The following is a 14,385-nucleotide window of genomic DNA, read 5'->3' on the forward strand; positions in this document are numbered from 1 at the left end:
GTTATCTAACTTTGATACACATGGGCATCTAACACTAATATGAATTTTTAATTGAAGATTTTAGGAAATATTTAGACCATTCCCTAATGGTAAATGTTTCCGTACTTAATTTCCCTATTCCCTCCAATCCATTGACCAGAACATTAAAAGAAGGGCTGGTTATGGTTTGACTCTACCTGCATTGCCAATAAGAAATGGATCACAGCTCTGAGTGCTTTGGGATTTAAGACTATCAATATATTTCAGATGTGTCAAGTTATGTTAATTTGTTAACACAAGTGTTTTTCAGACAATTACCGGAAGACAGTTTAATGTGATCACAGTACATCACCTAACTCAGAATTATACAACCCATCCCCTTTCTCCATAAAATTGTCACTGAGAGAAGACTAACCTTTTATTTCCTGTACCTCAATACCAGCCTTCTTAACAGAGCGATGTTCCATTTCTGCAACACAAAAATGGCTTAAAGGTTACTGCAATCTGTGTGAAGGACCATTCTTTGTGACATACAGTTGCCTTTACAAGCATGCATAACATTAATAAGATTACAAGGTTGGTCCTAATTGATAATACATATACAAACATACATAGATAATATGTCTCTGCTTCCTATGAATTGTTTTGACACTTACTTTTTGCAGTAATCAAATGTAATGCAATTACTTTTTGGCTTGTAACAATCATGACTACTTCACTACATTTCAGTGATAAAGGGATAGTTTTCCTATTGCTCATTACTGGGGGCATGTGCTAATTCCAACTGAGCAAGCAGAGTATGACGACAGAAGTTATGCAGCTGGCTACCTCACACTGCATCAAGAAAGAGTTGCTTTGTCAGGTCTTTTACATTTACATGAATTTTTCAAGGTACAATGTTTAAAATGCCCATTTGAGGGAATTGCAGGGCATTTTCTTATATATTCCAGTGGCAAGATAGTTACAGTAGCAGTAACCTGTTAGTTACAAGTAATTCACAATAACCTATCTGGACTGTTGCAACAAGAAGAATATGTTCAGTGATCAGAGTAATCAATAAAGTGTCTGGTTCAGTTAAAAATCTAACATTTCAAGATCTGGCTCTTTCAAAATATATTCTGAAAGATTTCCAGCCCAAGATAACAGGATAGTCAGCTTGAGATTAAGCATGACATGTGTCAAAACAGATTAGTTAAGATAACACAAACACATCCTGCTACAGAGAAACCCAACATAATATACCACACATTCACTCGATTACACCCCAATATTTTACTTAAATTAAGTCTGTCTTTTCTGATTAAGAAACATTATCAACATTATGAAAATGGGCACATATTCCTCCTTTACACAATACATTTGTAATTTGGCATGGACTGGTTTGTCAGATGATTTGGAAGAAATGAAGTAAAATAGGAGCAACTGGAAATTGAAGCAACAGATACTGTTTACCAAAATTTAAACTTGGTGTCCTCATATTTTCAAAGCTTTTGACAGAATTCTCAGTGCTTTTAATTTGCAATCTGGTTAGAACCTGATATTTGAAAGAGTGTACAAGAGAGCTGAGCCGTTATAGAATCATCAATCTTTCTGAAAACCTGAAGATAACATAGTACTGTATTTATGATGATTTATTGCTGCCATACATTTTTATCTTTGCTAATGTAACAACAGGTTATACTGTTAAAATACAAGATGTTTTTGAGCAAAAAGTTCTACTACGCTAGCTCATTGAACTCCCTGAGATCAGAAAGACCTTTCCTTGCACATGACAAATATTGACTACTTCATCTTTGCATGTGAGGAAAAAGGATCTATATAGTTTCCTACCTGTTGCAGGATAAAAATAGTATAAGGGATATAACAGTATACAGGATAAGTACGTGCAGAACTTGGTATTTGCATATTCTGAAATGTTTTAGAGAAATATTCTGCAGAGACATACATGTATAAACATGCATGTTTTTTTTTCGTGACAAAACATTACAGGCCTCCACTTTTATTATGAGAAAATCACATGGCATTTGGGATATAAGCTAGCTACCCTTTAGGCAGAAAATATCAATTCTTCACAAACCCCCACCCCAATATGACTGGCTATTTGAAAACTGATGCTTGAAAAAAAATGCATGTTAGCTTTTTTACAACCCCCCCCCCCCCATTCTAGATGACTACATGGTTATTAAAAAAACAAGAAGCCTTGTGCGCGCACACACACAGACACAAACACAAAATATATGGTTCTCTTCAAACAACTGTATGCTAGAATAACATGGGTTAAAGAATGTTACTGTTGGGTGGATTTTTAACTGGTTGATGGCCCAGACCCAAATACTTCTCATCTATGGAGAGAAATGATAGGTTGGGTGCCATGTGATTCTGTCTCAAGCTTGTTGTTCAACATCCTTATAAACAACTTAGAAGTTGGGAAAATTTGCAGGTGACACCAAATTAGGAGAAATAACTGACATACTAGGGGATAGGATCAGATTTCAAAATTGCCCTTAACAGATTGGAGAATTGGGTGAAACATAACAAAAGTTTTGAAATTTAACAAAGAAAAATGTAAGATGCTACCATTAGACAAGACAAATGAAATGCACAAATGCAAAATGGACATTTGTCTCAACAACAATATACGCGGGGAAAAAATCTTGTTTGTACCAAAAAATAAAAAACAAAACCAATGCAATACTATACCATATCAACAGGATTATAATATTCAAATTGAATGCCACTCTATTGTGATTTGATCAGATATGTCAAGTATTAACAGTCCAGGAAGGATACTGACTTGCTGGATTGTGTCCAGAGGAAGAATACCAAGATAATGTAAAGGTCTAGAAACCAAGCGGAAAGAGTAATAGCTTGGGAACTTGGTATGTTTTTCTTAGCATAGAGAGGATTGTGAAAGAGCCATAATTAAATATCTGAACAAATAATGCAAAGGATGGAAGCAGTTCGTTTTATAGGACATGGACTAACAGATTTAATTTCCAAGAAAAGGAGTTAAGCATGAACATTAGGAAGAACCTCCTGGTGAGAAGATCTGTTTGACAGGAGGCGCAGAAGGAGATGGACTCTCCTTCACCGGATGCTTCAAAATAAATGTCTTTAAATAGAATCTGGAAGGTCATTTCTCAGAAGTGATTTAGCGGGCTGTTCCTACCTATCAAGTGGTTGGACTAGATGTCCATTGCACTTCCTTCCCATTCTATAACTATGCTAGACCAGGACCAGTGAACCGAGACTTGTGAATATTGAGATTATCTTATTTTAAATTCATCAGTAAATCAGTCACATAGTTTAAATTTAACCCATCTCAAGTTTTCCAAAATCTTGCTTTGAGATAAAAAGCTTAATTTTTCAGCAATCTATTATAGGGAGCACCACTGGTTTTCTATTGTAATATCTAGCCAACCATAAGTATGTCCAACAAGTCTATCTAGGGACCAGGATAACTCTTGTGTTTGCCATAGGACAATGAAAAACCTCCAATCAATTCTGGGGTCGAGGAATGAAAAGTGCAAAGACAAACAATGAATAACCTGCATGTTGGTAGGAGAGATAGGAGCAGCCATCTTGGGGAGGCAGGGGGCTGGCTGTAGCACAGCTGGTTAATTGCCTGCTGCAATAGATCACTGCCGACCAGAAGGCTGGCAAGTTTGAAGCCTGAGTCAGATGGAGCACCCAACAGCCTAGCTTACTGTCCATACAAGCAGTTTGAAAACAGCGGAGCTGTGAGTAGAGAAATTAGGCACCTCTTAAAAAGCAGTAGGTATTTAACAACACCATAAAAATGCCGGCAATCAAAGAACAAGGAGGGAAATTTCTGCAATCAAAAGGGTTCGTTGCCATAGCGGATGGAGCGACAGCACTTCTCTGTGGCTGGAATCGAGCATAACCTCCAGGTGCCGATACCAGAAAATGTAGAAGTACCTCTGTCTGTCTGTCTGTCTTGTATGTCAAAAAACGGCAGTGAATGTTTGCTGTGTATGTGAGTCCCCTTTCAGGGTGAGAAGGGTGGAATATAAATACTGCAAATAATAATAATAAATAATAGCATTCCTTTTTCCAAAACAGTGCTATGACAGCAGCTCTTGGGGAACTGTGCATGTGCTTTTGAGATAGTTTACTTAAAATTATTTTCCAAGGTATTTTTAGGATGCCTTAAAGCATCTTCTGGATCAGAAAGTTGAGTAGAAACCAAAGAAACACAAAAGTAGAAAACACAATGCCCACCTGCCAGGTAATTTCATCTCTTGCTCTCACTGTTACGAAAGCATTGGTTTGCACTATGTGTTACATATATAAACCTCATTTGTTTGTCTTTTACTCTACCTATTCTGGATCCAAATTTGGTGTTATTAATATTAATTTTATCATTCTCAATAGTGATTGTGTGCTACTTTGATTATTATTTCTTTTGGCAAATAATACAGGATGTAAATTTGTGTGCCAAAATCTGCATAGAACAAAATGGTGAGTTTATACATTTTTAAAAACAGAAGCACTGAAGGAGACACCTTCTGCCAGCAGCAAATGCCAGCTTTAATGAGCAAGTAGTGTCCCAGTGGGAGCAACTTATTTAGGTTTAACAAGATGTGAGAATGGCATAGGAAAGTGGAAATTAAGCTGTTCGGTCAGTGAAGTGACTACAATTCTCAGCTGGCTTGTCAATGGACACTGAATGCCAGATGCTGAGGGACAAATTGGGGATGAAGCAATCTCTCTTACAGGATTAATAAACCAAGCTTGGCAACATAGCATTTAATACTGCAGATTCTTTTGGTGAGCCTCTAAGAGAAAAAAAGGAAAAAGCAATTCTGAGTCTTCCCACCTACATCCCCAGTAAAAAACAAAAACCAGGTTGCATTTTTTAAAGTTCTTATTGTTGAAAAAGAGAAAGCAGTTGTCATTCAGGAAATTTTGTAACTGCTGGTCAGATACTGGCAGGATCCAAATGCTCTTCCTGAACACTTTTTCAATATCTCAGTGAAAGGCACCTTGTAGACATGGGTTACAAAATCAAAGCCACCGGTAAAGTTTAGATGTCTAAAAATAATGACTGATACCTTTAATGGTCTACAGGAAGCATAACTTACTTTCTGTGGATGTAAATTTCCATACTGTGTTAGTATGAGCATCACCAATATACACTGTCCCGTCTTCTGAAGCAATGATGTCATGTGGCATTTCAAAACTCTGTCAAGGTAAACAGGCAAATTATTAAAACTGGAAATTGGCACAATAGAATAAAATCTAACCATTTGCCCCTATTAATTCAATATATTGAGATGTAGAATTGTACTGGTCCAGTGTAACTGGCAGAGTTTCAAGTTCAATTAAGCATGTGCAGAAGCATGGAGGTAGACTGACAAGATCAAATGATAGCATTCTCCTTCTCTACATGAATACGAATGAAAATTTCCCCCCAGAGTTCAAACAAAATGGTCTTTCTGACTGGTCTAGTACAATATTTTATCAATCTATGCCCCTGTCCTATTATTTATTAATGGCTGACATTTTTAAAAGGCTATCTGGATTCTTAAAAGATAGCAGGACATGGGAAGGACAACATGAACATACATGCATAAAACATATGAAATCAAAGAAAATACAACATCCTCCTGTGTTATAACCAAAAGTGAACAAACTACAGGCATAAGATCTCATGAGCCTAGAAAACTTCCTAGATTATTTTGAAACCTGAATCCTTAATTTAAAGCTAATGACTTGTTCATTGGCTACAATATTTTAACACCCTCTCCTCATTCATATAACTATGGCAAAAAAGATTACTAGTCAGTCTTTAATCCTCTAGTTTGTAAACCCTATACGTATTTTGTCGTGTTGCATTCAGATCCTGCTAGACTGGCTAACATGTGAGTAAAATGTCTCCTTGTGGAGAAAAAAGGTGGAGTATAAATAAACATAATAACTGTGATGATGATGATGATGTGCACCTTTGATCTGATCTGAAAAAGTAGCTCTTATGTGGTATTTTCAGAGTAGAAAGAAGGGAAAACAAATAATGAACAGACTTGGCCTAGACCTAGTAAAATCTGTCTTCTCTGTTTTGCTTAACAAATCAAATGTATTTCCTGGCTTGAACTCTACTTTATTTGAGGCTGTGGCATAATTAAATAAAAGAAATTTCCATCTGAAGCAATAAGCAGTTGTGTGCTGAGTAAATTCTAGGCCAAAAACTGCGTGTGGCACAATTTAAACTTGCTTGATTAGTGAATGCAGGGCCAGGTTCTTTTTTGCTGAATTATTATTGACACGAACAAGCACAAAAACAGACATAAATAGAGTGTGTCCTTGGTATCCACTGCAGTTTGGTTCCAGGATCCCCATGGATACCAAAATCTGTGGATGCTCAAGTCCCCATAATATACAATGGTACTGTAAAACAGTGTCTCTTTAGTAGAATGGAAAAATCAATACATGCTTTTTTGGAATTTCTTTTGAAATCTTTTCAAGCAATGAATGGTTGAATCTATGGATACAAAATCTGTGGATACAGAGGGCTCACCATACATATAAGCAAAGTGGCAGTTGACAATGAGCAACAATGTACAGTTGGTCCTCATAATCCACAGATTATGTATCTACGAATTCAACCAAACATGACTTGAAAATATTAAAAAAAAGAAATCGAAAAAGCAATCCATGGCTTTGCCATTTTATATAAGTGACACTATTGTATTAGGCCATGATATATAATGGGTTTTTTTATCATACCTCTCAACTAAGGCCAGGCCCTGAAGGTGGATATTATTAAAATTATACATATATCAATTTACAAAATGTTATGATTCTAAAATTATTAGTAAAACAGTGATAACAGCAAGAAAAAGACAAATCAAGATCCAGCCTTATGATGCAAAGCTCTAGTTTCCAAATGGCTTTCATGCATGCTCTATTAACTTTCCAATGCAGAGCTAGGGCCCAGGAGTAAGAATCAAGTACAGATGGCTTCTCAGCCTCTCTTATTCTTTCTCTGGAGGATCATTTTCTTGCTTTAAAGATTTTTCCCCTTCTAGAAACCCTTCATCTCTTTCCCTCTCTCTCTAACCACAGAAGGTTATTGATCTCTCACCAGACAAAGGTTCCCAATAATGTAGGCACTTTGTCAGTATGAAATTTAAATTCATGCTTTTAAAGATTTATCTCATGAAAATTCCAATTTCCAAAGCAACACAGATCAGTCAGAAAATCTCAAAAGGAATAGCTTTTTTGCTCAGCATGCAAGAATGCATTCAAAATTTCACAACCGGGGCTTGTTTATCTTACTGCTCACTTGGAGTCTAACTGGAGCTCAATACTCTCAGAAGAACTTTGTATCTTATCCAGAACTTTACTCAATACTGAATATTCTGTTGGTAACTAATGGCTTCCATTCAAAGTAACATATACAGCTTAGTATTTAGTGATAAAATGTTGGAAGTTTTTTTTGCTTTTGGATATATTTCTGTTAAACTGCATTGGAGGCTTACATGGGGGCTGAAAAGCACAACACAGTGATTTTAAAATTGAAATCAATCAATGAATCAATTATTCTGAAAAGGAAGCTTAACTAAACCTGCATAAAGTTAATTTGAGATTATAATTGGTGAAAAGTATAGGATTCCTCTACATTGAATGGGAGATATTCTTTATATAATTTACTAAAACTCGATAAAGAGCTCAATTTTAAGCACGTACATTTAGGGCAAACATGTATTTTCTTTCACCTTTGAAATGGAGACTGGGCAGACATGGTAGTGATTGGTTTCCCATCTAATCTTCTTTTATCAGGGTATTTTCACCCTCAATTCATGATAAAGTTCTGTCCATTTTAGGAAACAGATCTGTACTGTGATTTATGTCAAAATTGTTTGACTTCTCACACCAAGATTACTAACTTTAATAACACTAAAGCTTAAGGGGAGCCAAGACAATATTTGATTCATGGGATGCACCTACTGTTTCAGTCACAAAGCCAAGAAGAAGCTGTGTCATGGCAGTAAAAGAGGTCGGCCCAAGGATCATTAGCATAATGCTATAACTATGCCTGAATATCACATCCAAACCACACCATGGTGTCCTTGAGTTAATCTCATATGTTGGAGGAAGATGCTACTAAATGTTTCACTCATCCATGCATAAGGGTCCTAAAATATAATTTCAGGGAGCACATTCTCATTTTAGGACTGTGATTGGGAAAACAGGATATAAGTGCCACAGCTCTACAATCTAACATTCAAAATTTAACGAAGCAGAATAACTCAGTTTCACCTTATAGGTAATTTGAAAATGTTCATGCTAAAGTTTGAAAGGTGCACAAGGCGTGGAAAGGAAGGAAAAATAAATGAGAGTTCATGCATTTTTAATAAAACCAAGTGATGCTTCACCACATGTTACCTTTCTAAGTGGAATGAAAGTGTCAATGATTGCTCCAGTTGAAAAGTTCATCACAAATGCTTGTAGTGGCTCCTTGTCTCCAGGGTAAGGCTTTCCATTAACTGCGAACAGCAGACCTCCTACAAATATACATTCATTCTTTAGTGAGCTGCATGTGGTGAGTGTATTCTTTCTTTTCATAACAAGGTCGAAGCACAACAATGAATGGCAGGGAAAGGTTGTCTTAAAGAGCCAGACTGCTACCAACTACAGGGCCTTATGGTCTTCTGTAACAGTTGTTCAATACTGAGAATAGGATTCAGATCTCACCCAACAACATAATACAACTATTTCACAGCAACAAGAGTTAGGAAAAACTGGTGAAGAATTAGGAAGTCAGAACTGACCCAAAAGAAGAGTGGAACCTTGTGTAAGTAGTTTAGAAAAACAGCATCCTTTCCTATGTTAATTAAGATATGAGCCATAATATATACATGAATATATATATTCATGTTGTAATAAAGCCTGTTCACTCCAGGAGCAGAAAAAAACGTGTTGATAATGTTTGACAAAGCCAAGAGATGAAGCAGTGGGTGTATGGATCAGACTTTTGTAATGAAGGAGAAAGGTAAATATTAAGAAGGCAGCAGAGTTACAGTGTATTTTATAGTAAAATGAATAATAGGTAACTTATTAAAAGATACATTCATAACGACTTGAATTAACAATACTCAAAAGATTCATTGGTTATAATAATTTCTCTCTGTTGTATTATACTAAAACCAATGGCTCACTTGCCACTAATCTTTTAGTGGTCTTCGATGTGTTAATCTGTAGGCAGTATCTCTTGTTTGGAACACCAGAATAGTGACATTTGTTCTTTGCCTTTTTATACCTTTAAATATTTATTTACAATTACCTTCTAATGACTACTTTCTATATTCGGGCAATTCTTAACTCTCCAGAACAGATCTTTTCTTGATAGAAAAATACCTCCCTGAAGAGAAACGACTGACACTAATGGAATATTTATTCATTTTTCCCTGTTTTCTTACATTGTTCTTATGCAGTCTAAGAAACGGCTTCAGGCAAGGTGTGCCTTTACCTCTTACACTACTAACAACTGATGCAAGAGTTCCATAACTTGAATACACAACATACATTTCTCAGTCTTAAAAAACAGCTGCAGGCTAAGAGTGAAGATTTAGATTAGGGGTGCTTCACCGGGGAAGGCAGAATATAACCCTATGTTCTCACATTACAACCCTCTCCTTTAAGCTTTGGTTATTAACTGAGACATTTTATCTGCAATATTCTCATACTCATGTCAAGATCTGTAATTTCTTCCTCTACTGAAGTAGAAATATTTTGCTGTTCTCTGTAATAACACTTGAAATAGCTTTTTGAATTTGCAGCCACTAATGAAATAACTACTCATGTATTTATAAACAAGGACATTCATTTATTATTGCCTTCCCTTTTATACACTGTTAGCTATCAAAAAGTGAGTGGATTATGGTGTGAGAGAAAAAAAGAGATGGTTACATAAACAGAGAAGGCAGAAAATTTGGAACTTTCTTATATACAAGAAAAACAAAAACAGGGTAAAGCCATAATAACATAATATGAACTCCGATTACTGTTTTGGAAATAACTTTAGTTAAAAAGGACTATACACAGTAACATTATTAAGGTGGGCACCAGTATACCAAAAACAAGAGTAAAATGGGGGGGGGGGGGGCTGAATGAAGGCCAAATTAAAAGGGGCTTTCACATCGGAAATGCTTTCACATTCTCACAACAGTTCCATTTGATTTTCCTTTCTCCATTATGCTGTTTTATTTTAAGAAATTATTTTAAGTACATTGCTGTATTATGCACATTACTTAGGACTCAAGCAATTCTCTCTTTCCCCCTCTATTTGAAACATGCTCTGCTTAAATTTGGTGTTAAAGAATCAAAGCTTTTATTAAATACAATTAAAACATTTCAACCATATTAAATCGTGAGAATAAGCTTCAAGGGAGCACAGAGAGGATCAGACAGCAACAGAAGTCTTTGCACTTCAAAGTAATGCATTAATTATCTTAGTCATATCCTACATTAAAATATCTAAAGGCTACATCTTCTGCTGTCACAAGAAAGAGAGATTTCAAGTATGAATCTATATTTTAAAAGTAACTACCTGGAGCATAAGAAATGGCAAACACCTCTCTTCCAAATGATGGATGTCTGATTTCTTTAACGAATTGTCCAGTTTCTGGCTTAAAACACTGAATCCGACCATTTTCTCTGTCAGCTACACACAGATGACCAAAATCGGATGCAAGCGTTAAACTGTGGGGGATGTTGAACTGGTTCGGTTTAGCTTGACCTACGGAAGGCTCTGAAAAAGAAATGTCAGTTTAAGGACCAACAAATCTGAACACAATAATTTTGTGGTCAGAAATATTTAATTATAAGCTAAAACAATGCCAAAATATAAACTTGAAATTGTCTTCTGTTTGACGACAGCAAATATCAAACTATACACTGGTTACACTCAGGTTCCTAATCACATTTTCTAAGGATCAAGAACTGAATCTCATTTTCATTTCAAATAAATATTACAGGAAGAACTGGGTATTTTTGCAAAAAAGAAAATCCAGTGCCTTTTACACAAGATAGGAAGCAAACATAAACAAAATACTGTCCATAATATGTGAACTTCCTAGGAGGGGATTTTGTATAGGAAACATGTATGTGCATTCTGGGGAGGCAGCCTAAACATAGCAATTCACTTTAAAACATGATCTTAAACTCACAGGTACTTAAGTCTAATTGATTTCAGTTGGAGTTGGGCACACTTAGCTGCTTGACTACATCTTGTCTACACTTTAATAACCCATTGAGAGAAAAAAATAATAATAGCCTTCTATTCAGTACCTTTGCCCCACTGTGTGATGAACATTCCAGTTGGAGAAAACTTAAGAATACGACTATTACAGTACCCATCAGACACATAAATATTGCCAGTAATTGGATCCACTTCTACATCTGTTGGTTGGCAGAAATGATTTTTGTCACTTCCAGGTTGAAACGCATTCCCTAGAGTCAGCAAAGGAGATTCTACAGCATGTGGTCCTAGTTTGAATACCTATCAATATAGATGAATAAAATTTGGTTATTTAATTTTAGATTATAGCCAGGCAAAGATAAAAAGTTAGTTTATAGGAAGTACCACATGCCTTTCTGTTACAACAGTGCTTCTCAGGTTGTTTCATGTAGGAGACAAGTAATTAGTTTTTCCAGTATGCCAGGGACTAGTATCGTAGTTGTCACTATTGGCTACATTTTTTTCTATTTTTCTTGGAAACTCTCCAGGAATTGATAAGTGATGGTCTGAGCATAGCTACTGGTTCAGGGACCACCATTTTGAATAGAATTGCTCTAGAAAGTATTTTTTTCTGTAGATAACCATATATACAGTAACATTCATGAATCTAATTAGAAATCCATCACCAAGTTAGTAACGGAGGTAATTCAGTAGTGTGTCTGCATAAAATGTCAAACCATGATTGCTAAACTAAGTGGAACATTTTGCAAATATTCCACCGCTCTGAGAAAAATGATGCTGTCAAGTTGTTAATAATACACAGAAGCTAGTTAAATCTAGAATTTCAGAGTTAGTGCAGTACTTTGGGAGCCAGTTCTGCATACCTGATGAAGAGCTACATCCGTCACCCAATAGTTGCCGTTATTATCTATACTCAAGCCATGCGGTAAATAAAATCTGAGAACAAAATAAATGAAAACTGTATTAAGGAGGGGGGGCAATGCAGAATAATTTGTTCTGTTCAGACATCATACTGACTGTATCCTGAGGCTTATATTATTGCAGGATAAATGTTTTGCTTATGCAAATTTCTTGAAATTACATGCTCTTGCCTCTATCTTCCCTTCAATCTTCTCCCATTATTATGTCCATTCCTAAGTAATGGATTGGACTCCATGCTACCTGGGCAAAATTCAGAATGTAGCATTTTCTTAGACCATATTTCTGTATATATGTAGAATGTACTTCTATACAGAGTGCAAATGTCCTTAGCAACGTATAATCCTGGATATTTTTTCCAAAACAATGTATGCACCTTTAACAGGATTAAATATTCCAATAATAGAGATGTATGACAAAATTACAACAATGCATGAAGTACATTGCTCCCAGGGATGAAGATCTGAACAATTTACATAAAATTGTAATTTAATATGAAATTTGCGACTCTAGTTAAATTATTATTATAGCATTTATTCTTCCCATCAGCTATAGTAGTAGATGTCAACCAGAAATCTTCAAGCAGCAGAACACGTGGGTGTTACACAACCTGGGGGCAAGTTTCTCAGACCATGAATATTCTTCTTAAGGTAAAACCGGTCCAAGATACTGATTCTGGACTATTCCATTTTTTCCAAAATCAAAGAATGGCCTATCTTGTTTTTCCTCTTTATGAGGGTCAGATAATATTTATTTTCAGTATCAATTAGTGTCAATTTGAGAGAGTAAACAGCAGTGAAGACCAGAATGAACACCAGTTGTTTCTAAACATAAACAAAATATAATTTAAAAGTTTGTAATGAAAAGTTTCCATCATGTTTATCAAAATGCAGAATGTGTCTATTTTCAGAATATATTAATATTTTAAACTGTAAAGAAGACTTACAGATCTTTTCCTGTGGAATGAAGAATTGCTGAATTGTTAGGATCTAGTACAAGAATTGTACTTTCTTTGATTGGTCCAAGTCCCTTTTGTTGATAAACATAATTATTGTCAAAAGAGCTAAAGAGAAAACAAATAAAGCATTTAATATGGAAAATACTAAGTTAGACATGTTAGTACCCAATAAAATCTCTGCAGAAGATGTCACAGCTATAAACATATAACATTTCAAACAGTATCGCTGTCCAAGTACTCAGCTGTGGCTCTGGCAACGCTGTGCTCATTGGCCTGGGGATTTCTCACATGATAAGGATTTATTTTCTGGCATAGCAACATTTGCATTAGGTTAACAGCATCTGTTTCGCCATAAGTGTATAGACATCCTTTCACACATTTGGGTATAAGGATCTCGGGAATGGACCACAATTTTAACACTAGCATTGTAAGAAAACTATAGCAGCACATATATGACACCTTTTTAAAACCCTACATTAAAAAACCATCAATTAGAACAAAGCTCCAGCTAACCAAACTAGGTTGAAATAATGGGACAGTTAAAAGGAAGCTATCCTACACATCAAAATGTATTGGATGCAGCAATGAGGAAGGCTACTCCTGCCCCAGGATCCTGCCTCATGAGAATAATTCAGTTTTGTGGCTAGTTCAAGAGAAAATCATAGAAAGCAAGGAGTGATTTTATTCATGAGTGGGTTCATTTTTCCTAGTCTTGCCTATTATTTGGGCATGTTAATTTATTAAATGTTTTTTTAAATATTTTAATTATATATTTTTTAAATTCCCATCTCTATTAAAGTATAAATAAGTGAAATTTGTGACTTTGGACAGAATAATTACTCATCATGTGACACATATATTATCAGTCTTAGCTTAAATTATCATATAACAGATTTGACTCTGGTTTTAACCCAAGGTTTTTTAATCACTGAATTCCTCTAATTTTGGAAAGGAAAATTTGTCGTAGTGTTTGGTCAACACACTCCATTTCACCCACACACATAATAATTCACGAAAATAATTAACTTGGTTTGAGTGCATAAATGGAATATTAGCTCTAGAAATGAATATTTATATATTTTTGAGGGTATCTTTCATTTTAGAACTTTTTTGGGAAAAGTCTGCAAAGCTTTTTTTGCACAAAGGTAGAGATTTGGTGTTTTTTTTTTAAGGATTGTATTGTGCAATATACCTTTATTGGTGCAAAACACTGGTATGCAAACCCCCAAACTTTTTGTGTTCCCCCAATTCTTGCACATGTTTTGCTAAATGTTTTTCATACTTGAAAATATCTATTTTCTTATGG

The 14,385-nt window shown here is 35.4% G+C and overlaps 1 protein-coding gene across 9 annotated transcripts in view; it reads right to left on the reverse strand.

The window, feature by feature from the left end:
* The window catches only part of pam (peptidylglycine alpha-amidating monooxygenase), a 213,217-nt gene that overhangs the window by 6,721 nt on the left and 192,111 nt on the right, over positions 1-14,385 (reverse strand). For all 9 annotated transcript variants that reach the window (XM_016994838.2, XM_008113972.3, XM_008113969.3 and 6 more), the window contains 7 exons: positions 13,068-13,184; positions 12,067-12,139; positions 11,293-11,503; positions 10,553-10,753; positions 8,389-8,507; positions 5,085-5,184; positions 395-448 (listed from right to left, as the gene is read on the reverse strand). In XM_016994838.2, the coding sequence (XP_016850327.1) occupies positions 395-448; positions 5,085-5,184; positions 8,389-8,507; positions 10,553-10,753; positions 11,293-11,503; positions 12,067-12,139; positions 13,068-13,184 (875 nt within the window). The remainder of the gene's footprint in view (positions 1-394; positions 449-5,084; positions 5,185-8,388; positions 8,508-10,552; positions 10,754-11,292; positions 11,504-12,066; positions 12,140-13,067; positions 13,185-14,385) is intronic.

Source organism: Anolis carolinensis, chromosome 2 (genome assembly GCF_035594765.1).
Source record: "Anolis carolinensis isolate JA03-04 chromosome 2, rAnoCar3.1.pri, whole genome shotgun sequence".
Classification (NCBI taxonomy): domain Eukaryota; kingdom Metazoa; phylum Chordata; class Lepidosauria; order Squamata; family Dactyloidae; genus Anolis; species Anolis carolinensis.